Raw genomic sequence first — 21,159 nt, 5'->3', positions numbered from 1 at the left:
AAAAGCTGGAACACTAGTGTAAACGAAATACTCAAGAAAAGAGGAACATCGTGGCAAGAAGCAAAAGTTTTAGCAGCAGATAGGAAGAAGTGTCGTAAATTTGCAGAGAGTATTATATAAAGGAGGAATCCTCGACACCTAATATGGTAAAAGAGGCAACCGATTATGTATGTATGTATGTATAAATAAAAGAGAATATTTTTCGTAGTTATAATTTATTTTTATATATTTGTAATATATTAATACTATTCTACTGATTTAAATAAATTAAAATGATAAAAACTAAGTATTATAATTTAAATATACATATAAATAAAAATATAAATCCTGAGTCAAACTTAAACTACAAATTATAAACATATATATGTAGATATTATCTCATGTTCTTCAGTCTTTAATACCAATGTTTCTTCTCTTAATTTTTGCTCAGTTCCTCGCTTAATATATTCCTACTTCTTCCCAACCTCTTAATTTCATTACTGGAAGTGTTTTCGGGCAGTTCACAAATAAAGTTATACCTGATCGAGCAATCTGTTCCTTTGTAGCTGTATGAACGAAGTGCTGTGTTGTAGGCTAGCCTCAAACAGCGGCCTTCTCCTTGAATAGCCGACGAAGGATTGTCTTTGTTGGTATGAGATCCAGGTGCTGCCACTGGTCGTGCACTGTTGCTCCATATCCAGAGAAGACCTGGATTCAGGCCACCAACCCAAAAGTCTCTGCCTACAAAAATAAGTTAATTAAAAGATTTATTGAACTAGAATGAATAGTTTATTAGGCAGGCGCGTAGATAGGTTTTTTTTCTAGGGGGGGTACTTAGTATCTTATTTTAAGTGCCGAGAGCAATTTTTTGCGCCAGGTACCACGCTCAAACACCTAGGTAAATTTGAACTTTTATTAAAGTTTATTTACACAAGAAAATACAGAAGTAACAAACAAAAATCATTGAAAACCTGTCTATATCAGTCAATAATAAAAAGATACAAATCAACATATAATTAAACAAACATAACACGAACTCATTTTATATATGTTATATATTCTAGGTAAAAGTAAAAAAAAATCAATTCCACTATTAGGTAATATAGGTAAAATAACTTAAAATGCAAAACTCATCATTAGGTCTATTTAACAAAATATTACCTATCAATAACAGCATCGATATTAATTTCAATATCTCTGTGTATATTTAATAAACTTAATCCAACTAGTCTTTCCTGACACATCGTAGACCGTAACCATGATTTTAGTCTCTTAAGTGTGGAAAATGATCTTTCAGCACTTGCCACACTTACCGGCATAACAGAAATTATCTGCATGAGTGTATATTATATATGGTGGGAAATATTTCGTTACTGCAAAGCAGCAAGGTATCTAACGCTGTCGCTGGCAAATCATTTGTTTTATTTTCTATTCCTTTCCATTTATTTATCCAGAGCGCTATTTCCGATTCCAACAAATCTGATAAAAATTCTGCGGAATCATTTCTAAATTTACTAAGATATTCGGAAACCTTTTTTACTAGAAACTTTAAATCATTATCGCTCTGGTTTAAAACATTAACCGGTATTAAATTGTTTATAATATCTAAAATTTCGAAAAGATCTGAATTGAAACGAAACTCGAGGTCTTGGAATATGTTTTCTAAAACGGGTATAAAAACTGACACTCTAAAATATTTTTCAGGATTTTTTGTTTCAATATTACTGCGATAAATTTGTCTGGCATTGATTATTGGCAGTAATATTGGAAAATCTAATTTTTGATGAACTTTCGTTACTTCTTCAAAAATACCTTTAAACACATTTTAAGCATCCTCTCTTTTTTTATGAAATACTAATAATATATCGTTTACTAAAGATCGAGCAGAAATTTTGTCCAAACTTTTAGCCTGCAAAGATTTACTTAAACTTACAGTTATATTTAAAACATGGGACAAGCAATGGAGAGCAACTACAAAATTTGTTTTTAGCATTGTATCCAATAATCTTTGAGCTTTTGAAGATGATTGAGAATCTTTCCACTGCGTTATTAGTTGCAAAGTTTCTATGATATTTTCAAAAGAAACTTTGAACCTAAGAATAGCTGTATGGCGTTCTGTCCATCTGGTTTCGCATAAGCTTTCCAAAGCAGATGAGTTCGTGAATTTCAAAACGTTATGTATTTTAGACGATGCGTTGAAAAAGGCAATGGTTTCTTTAATGGTACCTACCGCGTTACGAATATCTTGGACATTGCTAGATTTTGATAGGGATAAATTAAGTGAATAGCTGTAACAAGGACATTTGCAACGAGCGATTACGTCGGTTACATAGGCGAAAGATGTAATGGTGAAACCAGTGGCGGGCTGTGGTCGCGTTATAGTTGACATTTTAAAACTTAAAAGACAATGTAATAAAAATTGGTTTTTAAGCGAATAAGATTGAATTTTTTTTTGATGAGGGAAGTGTATCATTAATTTCTCCTACATCTTTTAGTATTTTATTGCTTCTATTAGAATGCTTCTTAGGGGGGGTACTGTCCACCAGTACCCCCCTTATCTACGCTGGTGTTATTAGGTTCATAGTTCGAACAACACGAAATTTACTGTACCTAATAAATTCCCTCGAAATTGCAGTTCGTATTTCTATAGTGAATGGTCCAGAATAGTGGACCAACGAGGAGGTACTACGCCGGATAGGTTAGGAGAGAGAGGTAGGATTAACTATAAAGAAATGAAAGTTGGAATACTTGAGTCACGTTATGAGGCACAGTACATATAGAGTACTTCATCTAATTATCCAAGGAAAAATAGACAGCAGAATGGGTCCAGGGAGGAGGAGACACTCGTGGCTTCAAAACTTGCAGCAATGGTTCAGATTGTCTTCTGCCGAACTATTCAGATCTACTGTAAACAAAGTCAGAAGCCATGTTAATTGTCAACGTTCGGAACGGACAAGGCACATGAAGAAGAAGAAGTGAATGGTCTAATGACAAACATTATTACATACCTAATTGTTTAGATCAAAGAAGGGATGTTTTTCCCTGTTTCATCGATTATGAGAAAGCATTCGATAACGTAAAACACGACCTAATGATAAAATATCTACAGTGGGGGGACTGGATGCCAAGGATATAAGAGTTACCACCAATATGTATTGGAATCAGATAGCAACAGTACGTTTTCAAAATTTCAACGAAACGAAAGATTTTCAATAAAAAAGGAAGTAAGGTAAGGTTGTATATTGTAGCAAAACAATGAGTCACCAGCCGCAAGGCGTAAGCCGAGAAAAGTCTAGATCGAAGCACGCTATACGTGGAACCGATGCGCGGTTGTTGGAAGGTCACACGATAGTCGGAGAGCTGGCTTAGCCCGGAATGATCGAGAATAACGACTAGGATATATAAGGCATAATTTTTGTGAATAGAGTTTAGTCTTAAGCTAAAGTTTGTAAAGTAAACTTGTATAAATAAATAATAAAGTCGTATATAAATACACGAACCGCTAGTTTTATTGTAATTATAAGTAATTACAATAGTCACGTTACAATATTTTCTCCAATGCTGTTTAACTTATACGTAGAAAATGCCTTGAAAACACTTCGTAAATTTCTGACTGATCGCAAGTTGGTTGGCACCTGAGATACAAGGGTTTAAAGTGATACATTTGGCCAGGTTTATTATACAGATTGGAAACATGGACGTTAACGGCCAGATCCATCAACAAGCGTGTATTTTTTGAAATACCTGCGCAGAATGCTTAGAATATCGTGGAGTGTCAGAAATAAGGAAGTATCTATTAAGAAGAGCGGGCTTCCTTCTATACATTAATTGATCAGAAATAAAGTCTCGTCTCTATAGCCGGATCAGGGAACACAAAATTTTACGAAAACCTCCAAAAAATAAAGGAAGAATGAAAATTTGGGAATAGGTAGTTGAAATTGTCTATTATTATATAGGGTGTACCAAAAGTAGCGGGACGGTCGAATATTTCGCGAACTAAACATCGGATCGAAAAACTGAAAAACACGTGTTCAATCATTATCAAAAATCTATCCAATGACGCCAAACACCAATCCCCACTACACCCCCTAGAGGTGGGGTGGGGGGTAACTTTAAAATCTCAAATAGAAACCCCCAGTTTTTCTTGCAAATTTGGATTAGTTACGTAAAAGTAGGCAACTTTTATTCAAGATGTTTTTTCGAACTGTGGATAGATGACGCTATAATTGGGAAAAACGATTTATCCTGATACCATAGGTAAATTATAGAAACGGTCTAATATCTCACGAAATACACTTCCAAATGAGAAACCAAAAAAAAGGTTTTTAATATTTTTCGAAAACCTATGGAATAACACCAAATATGACCCTCCAAACCACCCCCTGGAGGTGGGGTAGGGGGTAACCTTAAAATCTTAAATAGAAACCCCCACTTTTTATTGCAGATTCGGATTCGTCATCAAAAATTAAGCAACATTTATTCGAAACATTTTTTAAAATTTTTGATAGATGGCGCTAATAAATCGTATTTTTTCAATTAAAGCGCCATCTATTAACAATTTTAAAAAATGTTTCAAATAAATGTTGCTTAGTTTTTAATGACAAATCCGAATCTGCAATAAAAAGTGGGGGTTGTTATTTAAGATTTTAAAGTTACCCCCACCCCACTTCCAGGGGGTGGGTTGGAGGGTCACGTTTGGTGTTATTCGAAAGGTTTTCGAAAAAGATTAGAAATTTGTTTTTTAGTTTCTCATTTGGAAGTGCACTTCGTGAGTTACTAGACCGTTTCTCTTACCTATGGTATCAGGATAAATCGTTTTTCCCAATTATAGCGCCATCTATCCACAGTCCGAAAAAATGTCTTGAATAAAAGTTGCTTACTTTTACGTAACGAATTAAAATCTGCAAGAAAAACTGGGGGTTTCTATTTAAGATTTTCAAGTAACCCCCCACCCCACCACCGGGGGGTGTAGTGGGGGTTGGTGTTTGGTGTCATTGGATAGATTTTTGAAAATGATTGAAACACGTATTTTTCAGTTTTTCGATCCGATGTCTAGTTCGCGAAATATTCGACCGTTCCACTACTTTTGGGACACCTTGTATAAGAAAAAGTTTACAATTCCAATACCATTTTACAAAAATGGAGGGGAATATCCCCCTCTGGAAGGTAAAAAATATACATTCAAAATAAGCCCGGAATTGGATAAAATGACTAATTCTAAGCAATTTTTGTTCTATAGAGTTTTTTCACTAAGTCAATACTTTTCGAGTTATTTGCGAGTGAATATGTTCATTTTTAACAAAAAAAAAACATGTTTTTGGACGGGTTTTTGCAGATAACACAAAAAGTAAGTATTCTAGCGAAAAAAATATTCTTAGGAAAAATATAGCTTATAAAAAATTGATAAAAATGGTGTACGCTTGAGGTCTCCAGACCCAGTAGAAGCAGAGTTGTAGCTAATGAAAAGTAGGTTCTTCTTCGTCAAATTCCAAATCAAACATTTCAATGCGAAATAACCAAAAAACAGAGCACTTTTCGGGGAAAATTCATTACAACTTTTTTAAAGTGTTTAAAAAAAGGTTTATTCTTGTTTTTTAAAAAACTTCTGACATTAAAAATAAGTGAGTTACGCTCAAAATATTGTTGGTCCCTTTTATTTTTTGGTACAAAAATCGCGAAAATCGCCCCCTAAATAGCTTCCCAAATAAAATTAATCGTTACCGCTTCACAATTTACTTTACTTATGTATTGTTTATATTATCTATAAGTATCATTGGTTCAAAGTGTTCATTTTTGAAAAAAATTGGGATTAAAATAAAACATTTTTTTTTATTTTGAAACAAAAAAATGGAATTGTTCATGGAGTTAACTTAAAAATTATTAGTACATAATACCAAAAATCCTAAAGAGTAATAAAATGTACGTTTTGCTTTTCTGAATATTTTTGTTTTTTTGTTTTCTTGTTAGACAAAAAATGGTTATGCTATGACTGTTCAAAATTTGCCTAAACTCGTGATTAGTTACTCGTTCAAGCCATTTTAACTGCAGCTTTTTCAAAAATAAGCACTTTGAACCGATGAAACTTACAGATCATATAAAAAATACACAACCAAAGTAACTTGTGAAGTGGTAATGATAAAATTTATTTGTGATGCTAATTAGGGGGTGATTTTCGCGATTTTTTTACCAAAAAATAAAAGGTACCAACAATATTTTGAGCGTAACTCACTTACTTTTCATGTTACAAGTTTTTGTTTAAAACAAAAATAAATCTTTATTTAAACAATTTAAAAAGTTATGAATTTTCCCCGAAAAGTGCTTTTTATGTTTTTAAATTTAAAATTTTTATGTTTTTGGGTTATTTCACATTGAAATATTCCATTTGGAATTTGACGAAGAAGAACCTACTTTTCATTAGCTATAACTCTGCTTCTGCTGGGTCTACAGACGTCAAGCATGCACCATTTTTTTCAGTTTTTTATAAGCTATATTTTTGCTAAGAATATTTTTTTTCGCTCAAATACTTACTTTTTGAGTTATCTCCGAAAAACCGCCCAAAAACATGTTCTTTTCTGTTAAAAATGAACATATTCACTTGCAAATAACTCAAAAAGTATTGACTTAAGGAAAAAAACTCTATAGAACAAAAGTTGCTTAGAATTACTCATTTTATCAAATTCCGGACTTATTTTGAATGTATATTTTTCACCTTCCAGAGGGGGATATTCCCCTCCATTTTTGTAAAATGGTGGGGATGTAGAATTGTAAACTTTTCTTATATAATAATAGACAATTTCAGCTACCTTTTCCCAAATTTTCATCCTTCCTTAATTTTTTTGGGGGTCAGATTGTTCTTTGATCGGACTACTAGGCGATGCTCATTCATTCTTCCTTAGTGAAAGACATTAAGACGTTAAAAAAAAACGAAAATATGTGAACAATGTATGCAGTTGTATGTATGTAGGTATACAGGGTGAGGCAGATAAAAGTCCTATTAGAAATATCTCGTAAACTAAAGGAAACAGGATCATGAAAATTGGAATGAAGGGGTTTTGAGGAGTGATCTCTTTAATGAAAATATTTTTATCGATTTGCTACTTCCGGGTATACCGGAAGTGGCTTATAACTTCGTTTTTTTAAATGGGACACCCTGTATATTTTTACATTTTTGGATTCTCCTTGATGTCTTCTTTCTTAAAATATGAGGTTGTTTAATGTTATACAGGGTAGTGTAAAAGATAATTACGTTTTTTTTCTTAATTTCCTAGCAACATTCACACCCTGTAGAATTGTAGTAGTTTGACATCAAAAACTTTATTTATGTTCAAATGATTTTTAATATAGTCTACTATTGTTAAAAATTGTTAGTATAGCTAAATGTTGAATTGTACTATACAGGGTTGGTCGAAACTCGGAAAGAGTATTTTCTGAGTTTTCTTAAATGGAACACCCTATATTTTATTATTGTAATGAAATGATATTTTATGCTACTTTTTTATTTCTTAAGCATTCCCTATACCTAACTACTTTAATTTGTGAGTTATTGGCGATTCAAGCCAAACATTAATTTCAACAAAAAATAAGTGAAATTTTATTAGGTTGGCCGTGAAAATATTCAATCACAAATAATTTTTCGGAAATAAATACATATTAATCTAGACTGATCTTTAAAATTGACAATAATGGTTGAGTTATCAAAATACCTACGTAGTTAACATTCTTGGCGCGATTAACAATTAAGCACAAATTAAAGCATTTAGGTATAGGGAATGCTTAAGAAATAAAAAAAGTACCATAAAATGTCTTTTCATTGCAATACTAAAATACAGGATGTTCCATTTAAGAAAATTCAGAAAATCCTCATTCCGAGTTTCGACCAACCCTGTATACTAAAATTTAACATTTTGCTATATTAATAATTTTTAATAATAGTAGACTATATTAAAAATCATTTTAACATAAATAGAGTTTTTGATATCCAACTACTACAATTCTACAGGGTGTGAAAGTTGCTACGGAATTAATAAAAAAACCTAATTAGCTTTTAAACTACCCTGTATAAAATTACAAAACCGCATATTTTAAGAAAGAAGACATCGAGGAGAATCCAAAAATAAATGTCAAAATATACAGGGTGTCCCATTTAAAAAAACGAAGTTTTAAGCAACTTCCGGTATAACCGGAAGTGGCAAATTGATAAAAATATTTTCATTAAATAGATCACCCTTCATTCCAATTTTCATGATTCTGTTGCCTTTGGTTCTCTAAATATTTCTAATAGGCCAGTTATCTGCCTCGCCCTATATAGTTAAAAGGCATTTTCTCTGACATTTTCCATCACTACATCTCTCCATTTCTTTCTTAGTCTTTCTCTCTTATTTGGCCTTAGGTACTCTCCAACCAATATTCTTGACTTGTATATTACCTTGCATTCTTTCTAGATGTCTGAGCCACTCTAGTCTATGTTTTTTTACTAATTTTGTTATTGGAGGGTCAGCATACAACTGGTAGTTCTACATTGGTTCGTCTTCTCTGTTCTTCCTCTATTACTTTTCCACCAGACATTCTGTGAAGTATCTTTCTTTCCCATGCTTCCAATCTGTTCTGTATGGTTTTGTTTATAGTCCATGTCTCGGCAGCGTATAGCATTGTGGGTCTAATTTTATAGTTTTGTATGCAGTTGTATTTGTTAATATTAGCTCTGATGCGTTATAACTATCCAGCTGGTTTTTACATCCGATAGAATATTAAAAATTATGACTGAAATGCAGGGCCGCGCCAAGGCTTTCAAGCGCCCCGGGGCAAGTAATTTTAGGCGCCCTTTTCCTCCTTCCTTTGTAAGTAGTTTTTTGTAGCTTAGGGAATCGTTATACGGTATACCTACAAACTATTTTTTATGTGTTAGGAAAGTATCATAATCTAACCGTTATCGTCCACTGTTGAACATAGGCCTCCTCTAAGTTTCTCCATGTCTCCCTATCTTAAGCTACCAGCTGTCCAGTTCCCAGCAGTTCTCTTTACATCCTCACTCCAGCGCTTTGGTGGTCGATCTCTGCTTCGTTTATCCTATTGTCCGCCCGCGGTCGCTATTCCAATAATCTTCTAGTCTAGCTGTTCTTCGGTTTTCTTGCCACGACCTGAAAATCTCCACTTCTTTTTTGCTACATGTTTTACTATGTCTTTGATTTTTGTTCTTTGCCTGATATTATTTGGTATGCTGTCTCCTTGTGATTGTTAGCATGGCCCTCTGAGTAACCCTTTTTTCTGCTCTTAGATTTTTAGCAGCAGGAAAGTAATATACTGATAAGTTATTATGAATACTATAAATATTTACAAAAAACGACGATTATATATCAGAGAACAAATAAATATATAATTATTATTACATTTGCTCACTTTTTTTGCTCAGTATTTTAAAGAACCGCTTGGATTGATATGAACTTTGGCATACGCATAGCTAATTTATAACAAAGAAAAAATTGATATTGCGTCGCCAGGGATGAAAAAATATACGGTAAAATTAAGTCCGGAAGTGGATACTAAGCAACTTTTGTTCCATATATAGTTTTTTAAGTAAGTCAATATTTTTCGGGTTATTTGCGAGTATACCATCATTCCTAACTCAGGGAACCACTTATTTAATACCGAAGGATCAAAATAACTGTTTGTGAAGTTCAGGGAAGGATCCAGCCAAATACCGCCCAATTACTTGTCTTACAACTTTGTATAAATTGGTCACATCCTGTGTAGCCCGGCGTAACTACCAACACTGTGCTCTGAACAATATCATAGAGCCATAGAGCCTCAACAGAAAGGATGCGCTAAGGGTTCCATGGGTTGTAAATAACAACTCATCATCGACTCTGTCATTTCTAACCAGGCATATTCCAAAAACAGGAACCTTTTTACTGCCTTCATTGATTACAAAAAGGCCGTTGATTCAGTGCCGCATGAGTGGCTTATAGATATATTGAGAATATATAAAGTCGATGATAATATAGTGACCTTTTTAGAGCATATAATGACAGTATGTATTTTAACACAAAAAGTGTGTCTTTTATTTAGAAAATGTTCTTATGTCGGTTCGTTAAACTCAGACACAACTGGCTATTCATTTTGCTAATTTGGTGAAATTGACAAAAAAAAATTACTAAATAATTAATAATTACTAAATAGTTAGTAATTTTTCCAATTTTGGGAAAATTGGCAAAAACAAAAAAATTACCGACTAAAATCACTAGCCAGTTCTGTCTAGAACCGACTATAGCAAAAATATAGCTTATAAAAAAATTTAAAAAAACTTGTGCACGCATGAAGTCGGTAGATCTAGAAGAGGAAATAACCAAAAAATTAAGCACTTTTCGGGCAAAACTCGTTATAACTTTTTTAAAGTCTTTAGAAAAAGCTTTATTTTTGTTTTTGAAAAAGTTTCTAGCAGCAAAAGTAAGCATGTAACGCTGGAAATAAAGTTAATCTCTTTTTTTTTTTGGTAAAAAAACATCGTAAAAATCTCCGCTTAATTAGCATCCCACATGAAATTAATCGTTACAGCTTTATAGTCCAAGTAATGAAGCTTAATATAGGACAAAACCTCGCAATTTTTACAGAATGGATCGATTTTCTTGAAAATTTGAGAATAAGTAGTGGATATTCCAAGGATCAAAATCTATATGATGCTGAAAGGCGCTTTTACCATGGGGGTGGTTGCCACCCCATCTCGGGGGTGGAAATTTGATATTATATTTTGACCGTAAAAGTTGATAAAAATATTCATTCTAAGCAAAAAATGTTCTATACATTTTTTTGATAAAATTAATAGTTTTCGATTTATTCGCTATCGAAAGTGTCAGTTTTATATCGAAAAAATCAATGTTTTTCGATAAAAGCTCACTTGCGATTCACTCAATTTTTGCCGTAGAAAAATTTTTAGACCATCTTCTTGCAAATTAAATAAGCTACAATTTCATACCCAAACATTTTTTCGTATCTCTGATGCTAATTTTTCTATTCTGAAGAAAATGGCATTTTTTACCGAACTACAAAAATTCGATATTCTATTTTAACTCCAGTTTTTTAAAAACTAATCATTCTAAGCCAGTCAAACTTCTAGGATCCATTAATAATACATAAACAAAGAAGAATAAATAAGGCCAATGACTAAGCACACCGCTAACTGACATTATTATGCTTCCAATTGGATTTCTCCTTTTTCTTTTTCAAAAAATACATTGATTTTTTAACCGTAACTTTTTTATTTTGTATCTTAAAAAGTTTGGTAAAAAAGAATTTTATAGGTTTTTGCAAGGTCTTTATGCCTATTGATAATACATCTTTTTAAAATCCTCAGTCACAAAAATAGGTGACTTTGAAAGGGTTGGTAAAGGTGGTTTTTGCATGTTATTACAAGTTTTAATTGTCAATAGCTCACTTAATTTTTACTGTAGATAAAATTTTTGCAAACCAAGTTCTTGGAAATTTAATAAGCTACAATTTTATATTAAACATTTTTTTGTACCTCTGATTCTAATCTTTCTATTCTGGAGAAACGGCCTTTTTTTCCAAACTACAAAAATTCGTTATTCTCTTTTGACTCCATTTATTTAAAAACTAATCATTGTAAGCCAGTCAAACTTCTAAAGCGTATTACTAATACATAAATAAAGAACACCAAATAAGGTCAAAGACGAATTTTAATTAGGTTGGTGATTAGGGGGTTCCTTCCGATCACTTTTTCAATGAAAAAAATAGGGCCTGACATTCTTTTCATTATAAGTCACTTAATTTTTGAGCTAGAGACCTTTGTTTTATTTCCGCAGATAGATATTTTTAAATACTTTAAATTAGTTTTAACAAGTTATCCTCGAAAAATGCATAGTTTTCCCGTCTTTTGACTTTGAAACTACAATATTTAGCATTTGACGAAGAAGAGCTAATATATAATAAAGTATAGCTAGATTACTATTGGTCTTAAAGAAAATTAAGAAAAACGGTTTTGTTTATCTTTCAAAAGGCACATTTTTGTTAAGTGAAGTTGTTTTGATAAAACGAAAACTTTTGGAGTTATTAGCAGAACAATAATTAAAAACATTGATTTTTTCGATATAAAACTAACACTTTCGATAGCGAATAAATCGAAAACTATTAATTTTATCAAAACAATGTATGGAATGTTTTTTGCTTAGAATGAATGTTTTTACCAACTTTTGCAGTCAAAATATAATAAAAAATTTCCACCCCCGAAATGGGGTGGCAACCACCCCCATGGTAAAAGCGCCTTTCGGCATCATATAGATTTTGATCCTTGGACTATCTACTACTTATTCTCAAATTTTCAAGCAAATCAATCCATTCTGTAAAAATTGCGAGGTGAAAAGCTTCGGTTCCTGGACTATTACAATTTACTTCACTTTGTATATTTATATGATATGGAAGTTTTACCATTTCAAAGCGCTTATTTTTGAAAAAAAAATTGGTTTTAAATAAAAAAATAATAATTTGAAACTTTGAAAGAAATGCCTTTTTTTCAAAACTTTTCCCAAGAATCTATTTTCGATAAAATACCTACTTACTTTTTGAGTTATTTGCGAAAAACCGTCAAAAACTTGTTTTTTTTGTTGAAAAATGAACATACATATTCACTCGTAGATAACTCGAAAAGTAGATATTGACTTAAGTAATATAAAAACTTTATGGAACAGCTTAACTTTATAGTTACTTACAATTCGTCAGTTTATCCACTTCAGGACTGGATATTTTTTCACCCCCGTGAAGGGGTGGTACTCCCCTAGGACAAAAACACACGTCGACACAATATCATTTTCTCCTTTGACATGTTAGCTATGTGTATACCAAATGTCTTGTTAATTCAAGCTGTTCTTTAAAATTCAGAAGTTTTGCAATATTTTACCTTGGTAATACCGTGGGCAATAGTTCAGTTTAATGAGAGAAATAACGGTTCGTACACTAAGGGCTTAGGGGATCAAAGTAATAATAACTGCTATTTTTATATCTACCTACGATTGGTAAATTTTCAATTTTACAAGATAATAAAATATTACTAATATTTCTGGTAATTTCGGCATTGTCAATTTTTTTTTCGGCACCTGGGCGCCTTTTTGGTTCGGCGCCGGGGGGCGCCGTCCCTCTCCGCCCTTATGGACGGCGCGGCCCTGCTGAAATGAATTAAAAAGTGAAACAATATCTTGGAGTGTATGACGTAGGATGTTTAATAACACAGAGTGTAACTATGAGGTAGCCAAGTTCCAAAAGACAACGTGAATAGAAACGTTATAAATGGAAAACATATAAATTATACAATCTACTACGAATCATTTGAAACTTTATAAAAAAATAGTTTTGAAAGTTAAGAATATTAATTTATTCTCCTAGAACATTACCTCTTAAATGTTGTGTTGCTTGAATAAAGGTAACCAAGTCTTGATTATCTTCAATACTCTCCATTTCAGCTAGAAATCCACCGATCTTCTTACAATATTTACTAGCTGCTTTCCAATCAAGTTCTCTGCCTGTTGCACTATTGAAATGATAACAATCGTGTCCAACTTTTGTATAGTTTGTCCGGCAAGGCGGCTCTAAAACACAGTAAATAAAAACAAAAATACTTCGATGTAGATGAAATATTGCTTGTATGTTCCCTTTATGCTTTATATGTTATATACAGCAAAGGGTTGTAAGTTAGACTTTCAACTTAATTTAACCAAGATATGACTGGGTAAAAAGTGCCAACTTTAGCTTTACAATGAAGGCGTTATGATCCATGCCTTTAAAGAATGTCAATGTAATTTTATTTGTAAAAGAAATTGACAAAAGAATAATTTCAATACAAATCCGTGCTTTTGCCCATCCAGTTGGGCAAAACTTTGCACATTTCTTATAGTGTAAAGGAGAGAAACGATATCATTAAATCGGTTTCGTTTATGGCCATCATATTAGATGGCGCCTTTTACGCAAACCCCGTGTGAAGTGGGAAATAAGCAGAAGAAGTTCGTTGGCCATTCCATGTTTGAATTTGTATCAGTCCGAATCATGCTGAAATGACGTCATAACACTCTATTAATACCGATTCAAACAAGGGAGGTTAACGAATTGTGCTCTTATACATATTTCACATATTCATATGTGAATATACTATGTGACATATACATATGTGAACGCAATGTCATGTTTGTTCAATGCTAGAGGTCCAGTCATTGGACGGACCTCTCTAACGTCAATTCTTTTTACTTCAAATCCGATAGACGCTTATTGTTAGAATTTTTATAATACATAATAGTCCAGGGCTCATCTGTTTTGAGATGGACGTTGAGAGGTGACTCAAATTTTTTTGCAGAAGTTGCTTAAAAATAACTCAAATAATAATATTTGAGTTATCCTCCCACTCAAAATGGTCCGGAACGTTGTTTAAATAATCAAAATGTCAAAATATGAAGGAAAAATTCGATTTTTTTTATTGATTTTTTGAATATAACTTTAAAACTGTTCATTTTTGAGAAAAGTTGTAATGACATAAAAGTTGCGTAATTAAATTTACTATAATATAGAATTGGTTAAAAATTTAAAAAATAGTCACCCTTGTTGCAAAATAGCAATATTTGCGAAAAAAACCATACAAAATTAAGTATTCGTATTTTACATTTTCAACCATTTATGCTAAACTTAGGACCTTCATATTTTACTCAAAAGAACTTTATGATATAGTAAAACAACACTGTAAATTTCATTAAGATCGGTTTAATAGATTTTGCAAAATAAGTTTTGCAATCCAGGTTTCGCAAAAAAAGTTCATTTTTTAAAAATGTTGCAGGACTGAAAATAAAACAGATAGTACGTTGATTTTTTTTTTTGCTTATAGAAGTGCACTGTACCTATCATTTGCAATTTGCAAAAATAAAATCGAATAATTACTACGGCGTCAGCAAATTTTTTAAATAAACATTAATTTTTGGTGCTGCGTGCAGGACAGCGGTGTTCGTTTCACACAAGTTGATTTCCATCAAAATTTCTTTTAATCTTTATTTAATATATTATTTTCTTACTCTATATTTTGTTGTATTTTAATATTTTATTCCACAAAAATCAAACTAATTTTATTATTGTTCGTGAAATATTGTTTAAACCATTGCATATGTTTAAAAATAATAAACTTTTATTCCCTAAGTTAAAATATATGAACAAAGAAAGTTTTTGCTAAAAAAAGTGTTATTTCAAAGGATAGAGTATGTGTTTTTATTTTGCAATAAACAAATTTATTTATTTATATCGAAATGTAATCAAAATTAAAATGTATCAATCATTATCAAAGGTCATTGAAATGCCCAATCAGAGCAGACTACCCGCTGTCCTGCGCGTAGCACCAATAATTAATGTTTATTTAAAAAAATTCCTGGCGCCGTGGCAATTAATCGATTTTAATTTTGCAAATTGCAAATAAAAGGTACAGTACACTTCTATACGCAAAAAAAATTTTAACTTGCTCTCTGCTTTATTTTCAGTCCTGTAACAATTTAAAAAAACGAATTTTTTTTGGGAAAGCCGGATTGCAAAATTTATTTTGCAAAATCTATTGAACCGATCTTAATGAAATTTATAGTATTGTTTTAATGTATCATAAAGTTTTTCCCGATGAAATATGAAGTTCCTAAGTGTAGCATAAATGGTTGAAAAAACGTAAAATGCGAATACTTGTTTTTGTACAGTTTTTTCGCAATTATTGCTATTTTGCAACAAGGGTGACTATTTTTTAAATTTTTAACCAGTTCTATATTGTAGTAAATTTAATTATGCAACTTTTATGTCAGTCCAACTTTTCTCGGAAATGAATACTTTTAAAGTTATAATCAAAAAACTAAGAAAAAAAATCGAATTTTTCCTTCATTTTTTGACATTTTGATTATTTAAACAATGTTCCGGACCTTTCTGAGAGGGAGGATAACTCAAATATTATTATTTAAATTATTTTCAAGCAATTTCTGCAAAAAAATTTGAGTCACCTCTCAACGTCCAAATGTACTAATATTTTTACAGATCCGCCCTGGTCTATAACAGATTGCTAAATAAATGTTTAAAAAAAAAACATATGTGAAAACAACTGTTTATTAGTATACTAAGATAAAACTTCATACCTGTATCTATCCTATTACCAGCCATACTATAATAAAGCATTTCCTCAACTCGTCTCAACCTCTTCTCCATAAAATCGACCTTATAAACCAACTTTTCTATGGCTCCTAATAAATATAGATCAGTTTCAGAAACTTGTCTCTGTCCTGTAATAGTCGGTTTCACTCTTGGTGGAGCTGTAGGCTGTTGTATATGGCTATTATGTTGTATATTGTTATTAATGATTTTTACAGGTTTCAGAGGAGTGTATGGCGAGTTGACAATTTTTCCTGGTATCACTTTACTCTCTGCTGGTGGTGTTATATTAGTTAATCTATCTTCGGCAACGAAAGAGTTCGGTGATATTGGTATCAGCATTACTCTACTTTGTCTGAAACATTATTCTATTAATATGATAATTTATATTGAAAATGTCAGGATAATAAATTGTTAATAATAATAATAAAATGTTACAGAGGATCTATGTCTGATAGGGCGATTCAATATATTTATGACAAATAAATAATAATATTTGATACGCGGATTACCATTATTTGCAATAAGAGCAGAGGACACAAAACCACAAAAGGATTATTTGCAAATATGAGTGCTAGTTGTAATAGTTATGATCAATAAATCAATGTTAAGAAACTAAGTTTGTCGTCATCGTGCGAGCTACAATGCACCCCAAAATTTTATTTTGTGTAAGGGTAAAATCTAATTTAGTAAAAAGATACCCACAAACAAAGGCAAGTAATATCCCCACTTCTGTCGAATCCAGTGGCGGATCTACGGGAACGGAAAATGGGGAAAACTGGGAAATTGACCCGCCCCCCCTCTAAGGCCAAAAAAATTAAAGAAAAAAATTGTTGAAACAAAAATATATAGCTGACATGAAACCACAGACCGACAAATTCAACCCAATAAACCTACTAGTTAGGAAAAATAAGGGATCTTAATGCATATAAGTTATTATTTATGTCTTATGTAATTTGGATTTATCTTTTTTATGTCTTGGTTGGTGTTTTATTGGAAGTTCCCCCCAAGGCAAATTTCCCCTCCCAAGGAAATGTCTAGATCCGCTACTAGTCGAATCTGGTGATGGATGACCTAATAGGGGTTTCAAAGGCAAATGGTCATAAAACAATTGGATATACGGATGATTTGGTAATCACATCACAAGGACAGTAGGTCCTATGACCCAAGCCCTAGAACTAGTGAGACAATGGACTAATTTGGAGGGGTCAAATATAAGTCCTCAAAAATTCAACATAGTCACTTTCACACGCAGACAGAAATTAGAGGGATTAAACCTGCAGGTAGAAGAAATTCAGCTAAAGGAAGAAGGGTTATACTGGACTTAAAACTTACCTGTAACTGACAATTAGTAAAATTAACAAGCAGTGCAGTGACACAGCTCCTATAGGGTTTGACGCATGTGTTGGAAAAAATGGGGATTAAAACTGGACATGGTGCACTGGGTGTACACCACCAGGATCAAACCCTCAATTACCTACGCAGCGACGATGTGTGAACTAAGACTCCAACAGCTACAAAAGCCAAACTCAGTAAGGTCGAAGACCCATGGGGATAACTTATGACATGCGTACTATTAAAACAGCAGCTATGGAGACTTTGATAGGCTTGCCTCCCTTGCATTTGATAATACAAAGAGAGGCAGGATTGGGAGCCTACAGAAGAAAACAAACAACGAAATCGCCATGAAGGGATAGGGCATATGAGTATCACAAAATACGGGTGTCTATTCTAGATAGGAATGTATGGAGAAACAAGGACTACCACAACAACAGGGAAGATCTGGTTTACAGACGGATCCAAGACTAGAGAGAGTGTGGGGTAGGAATATACTCAAAAAATCCAAGGATTAGCGAAAGCTTTGCGTTGGGGAGGCGCTGGACCGTTTTTCAAGCAGAGATTTCTGCAATACTGCAATATAAAAAGGAAAATAATGAGAGAGCACTTGAAAAAGGGTAGATCCATACATTGTTCGACAGTCAAGCGACAATGAAAGTACTTTCGTATCAGGAAGTGACAACCAGGCTGGTATGGGACTGCATGAGAGAATTGAATGAACTGGGAGACCAGATCAAGGCTGCAGTACGTAGGGCTGTAGAGGACTAGATGTGAGGAAGTTATGAGCGATATTGGGAGAAAATCCCAAAACAACTATATGCGAAAATCTTCATTGGTGGAGCGTGTACAAAAATAACAAAGGAAATGCTCCATATGGCAGGAAAAACAACAATATCTGAAGACATATAGACCGAGCATGCACCAGTAAGGGAATTCCTGAATAAAATAAGAATTTATACAGGAGACCTTAACAGCAGACTCTGTAATAAGGAACCAGAAACTGTAAAACATATATTATGCAATTGCAAGGCGCTGGACCGCAAAAGACAAAAACTGTATGAGCAACCAAGAGGTTCGGTTAGGCAAGCAAGATTTTACCCTGGTATATTTAGGATACACCAAGCAAAAAACCTGTACAAACTTCTACAGGTACAAAAATTCTAGACTCAGTGTAGAAATCAACAATGGACAGGAAACATAATAAGCTTCATCTTCCGTGAAAAGAGATCTTTTGGTTTAGACGAGCACAGGGAAAGATAAAAACGGATTAATCGAAAAAATAATATTTTAACGGCATTTGCAAACTAGAATAAATGAAATAAGAGACATTAATAAAGAAATAAACACGTATAGAAAATATCAGCAACACTTTCATTAAAATGGAAAAATCTTTGGCTACCGAGATGGAAATATTCCCTTTTACGATTGGGCATGTTTAGATCCTGCATAAAAAGCCATATGGAAGTTGTTATCAAAATTTTGATTAAAATGAAAAAATATTCTGCAACTGGGGTATCAACATTGCCTTATGTTACAATATTGACGTAAAAATATTGAGATTCTGCATGTTGAGCACTCTATTCTGTCAAATAGATGTCTGAACACCCAAACAAAACATAAAAAATATTGTTTGTTTTGAAACTCAGTGCTACTGTCCGAGAATGGTATAAATGTGTCCGAGAAAGATATTTCGGAATGTGAGAAATATGAAAGTAATACAAGCAATAAATATTTTCAGCATTTAATTCTCTATCAATAATAGGTAGGTACATATAGGGACACAGAAACTGAATTTAAGTTCAATGATGTGATTAGCAGCCAGAAACATGAGTCACCACCTAAATGCCTGAATAGACAAAGAATTTACTCTTAATGCGACTGATCATATTATATCATGATCTTATTATTCATTTAAGTTTTATTCAAAAGCAGAAAAGGCGTTGTATTTTTGATAATGAACTGTGAGTTTCGCGCCAACGTGTTTAAATGAATTCATCTTTTTTTGAAATCCTGAGAAACTGAGAAAACTAATAAGTATTTTTTAAAAATTTAAACGCAGAATGAAAGATTACTTTATTACCGAGGGCCAACCTGAAACTTCTGTGACTAAGGGCCGGTACTTTATGTCCCGGTTAAACCTCGGTTAGCTAACCGGGGTTTAATCGGGACAGACAAGTACCTCATAGGGCCTCTTGCGTTGTAATAAAAGCAATTATAATTATTATTATAATTATTTATGAATATAATAATAAGTATAATTGCGTTTATGTCTATGTTATGCATATATTTCTGTCCCGATTAAACCCCGGTTAACTAACGGGCTGTTAACGGAGACATAAAGTACCGGCCCTTAGTATCTGAAAACTTCTATACCTAATGATTATTTTAATAAGTTACAGGAGTGAAAAAAAAGGAAATTTAGTGTAATTTTTAATTTCAAATTTCTCATTCAAAAGAAACTTTCTGGTTATTTTAAGGGACTTTCGGCCCTCGGTAATAATGTAATCTTTCATTCGATAGTTTAATCAGGATTCGAAAAAATGAACGCATTTAAAACACATTAGCGCGAAATTGTGCGCCTGTGCCCTTAAGAAAATAAACTAAAACAGCAACAAATTTCTCGCCAATTTTACATTGAAAACAACGCATATGCAAAATTATACATTTTGAATTGCAAAAAATGTAGTTTATTTTCAAATTTTAACTTTACCTGTGACTTCCGGCTTCGCATTTCCTAGTAGCCCATTTCACCAGAAGCGGTGCCCATATTCCATCACCTTCATCTTCCAATTCTGCCTCAGCATATTCTGCGATAATCCGAACAAAAAAGAAACAAAAAATAATTGAAACAACGTTTTTTACCTCCATGGCACACTTTATTTTCGACTGAATCACAATCGCGACGAAGAAAGTGAAGATTGGTCTGTTTGATGAATAAAATTTTATTGTGAAGAAATAATGGAACTCTACTCTCTCTTTTCTAGATACCGGGGTAGGTCAACGATTTGACTTTGACCCAGCCTTTGGGTTTCCCGCCGTTGTAGCGGATGTGTCGTATGATTAATATAAGTACCTAATCGGTTTACCGAAATTCTATTCAAAACTGTTAGGAAATCTTTTTCTAACAATAAAAAAAAAAAATAAATAACACGGACCATTTTTAGGAATTTAGTGCTTATGTAATTATTCAAAGTAGTGAATTGCTGCAAATATCTCTTTACTATACTTTATTTGTTTGCAACTGACAGCTCATTATAGTTCGAATAATATTTCGAACATGTAAAACTATTAAACATATTTGTAATTCCCGCCAGCCACCCTCAGTATGTTTTTTTCATACAAAAAATATGTAAAAAATGTGAAAAATTTCAAAAATATGTATCAGGCCGGCAGGAATGTTACTAATATAAGAGTAGCACTGAACGTGTTAAGGGATTTTACGCTACTCAACAGTGTGAGTTGAGGAGAAGTCGACGCAACCCTGTTGCGCTTTAGTAAAATCCGTCCCGAGTTTTACTCCACTTAACAGAGCAAATGAAGACGTTGACCAAACATCTCTGTATGTCAGTGTCACGTTACGTTCATTCCATGTGCTCTCCAATCTGATAAACATTGTCCGTTGTTGTTAAAAGGGCAATCAATTAAGTTAGTAGTGATTTTGTGCGAACAAGTGTTCAAGAACTTTTC

At 32.8% G+C, this 21,159-nt stretch overlaps 1 protein-coding gene across 1 annotated transcript; it reads right to left on the bottom strand.

The window, feature by feature from the left end:
* Positions 1-351: 351 nt before the first annotated feature.
* LOC126879458 (uncharacterized) lies at positions 352-20,420 on the bottom strand. Its single transcript, XM_050642472.1, has 4 exons — positions 20,183-20,420; positions 16,122-16,489; positions 13,377-13,571; positions 352-720 (listed from the first exon to the last, which is right to left on the bottom strand). Exons 1-4 carry the CDS (start codon positions 20,338-20,340, stop codon positions 416-418), a joined length of 1,026 nt encoding a protein of 341 aa, XP_050498429.1. The 5' UTR covers positions 20,341-20,420; the 3' UTR covers positions 352-415.
* Between the last annotated feature and the right edge of the window lie 739 nt (positions 20,421-21,159).

Source organism: Diabrotica virgifera, chromosome 2, assembly GCF_917563875.1.
Source record: "Diabrotica virgifera virgifera chromosome 2, PGI_DIABVI_V3a".
Classification (NCBI taxonomy): Eukaryota; Metazoa; Arthropoda; class Insecta; order Coleoptera; family Chrysomelidae; genus Diabrotica; species Diabrotica virgifera.
This window is presented reverse-complemented; position numbering and strand designations above follow the sequence as displayed.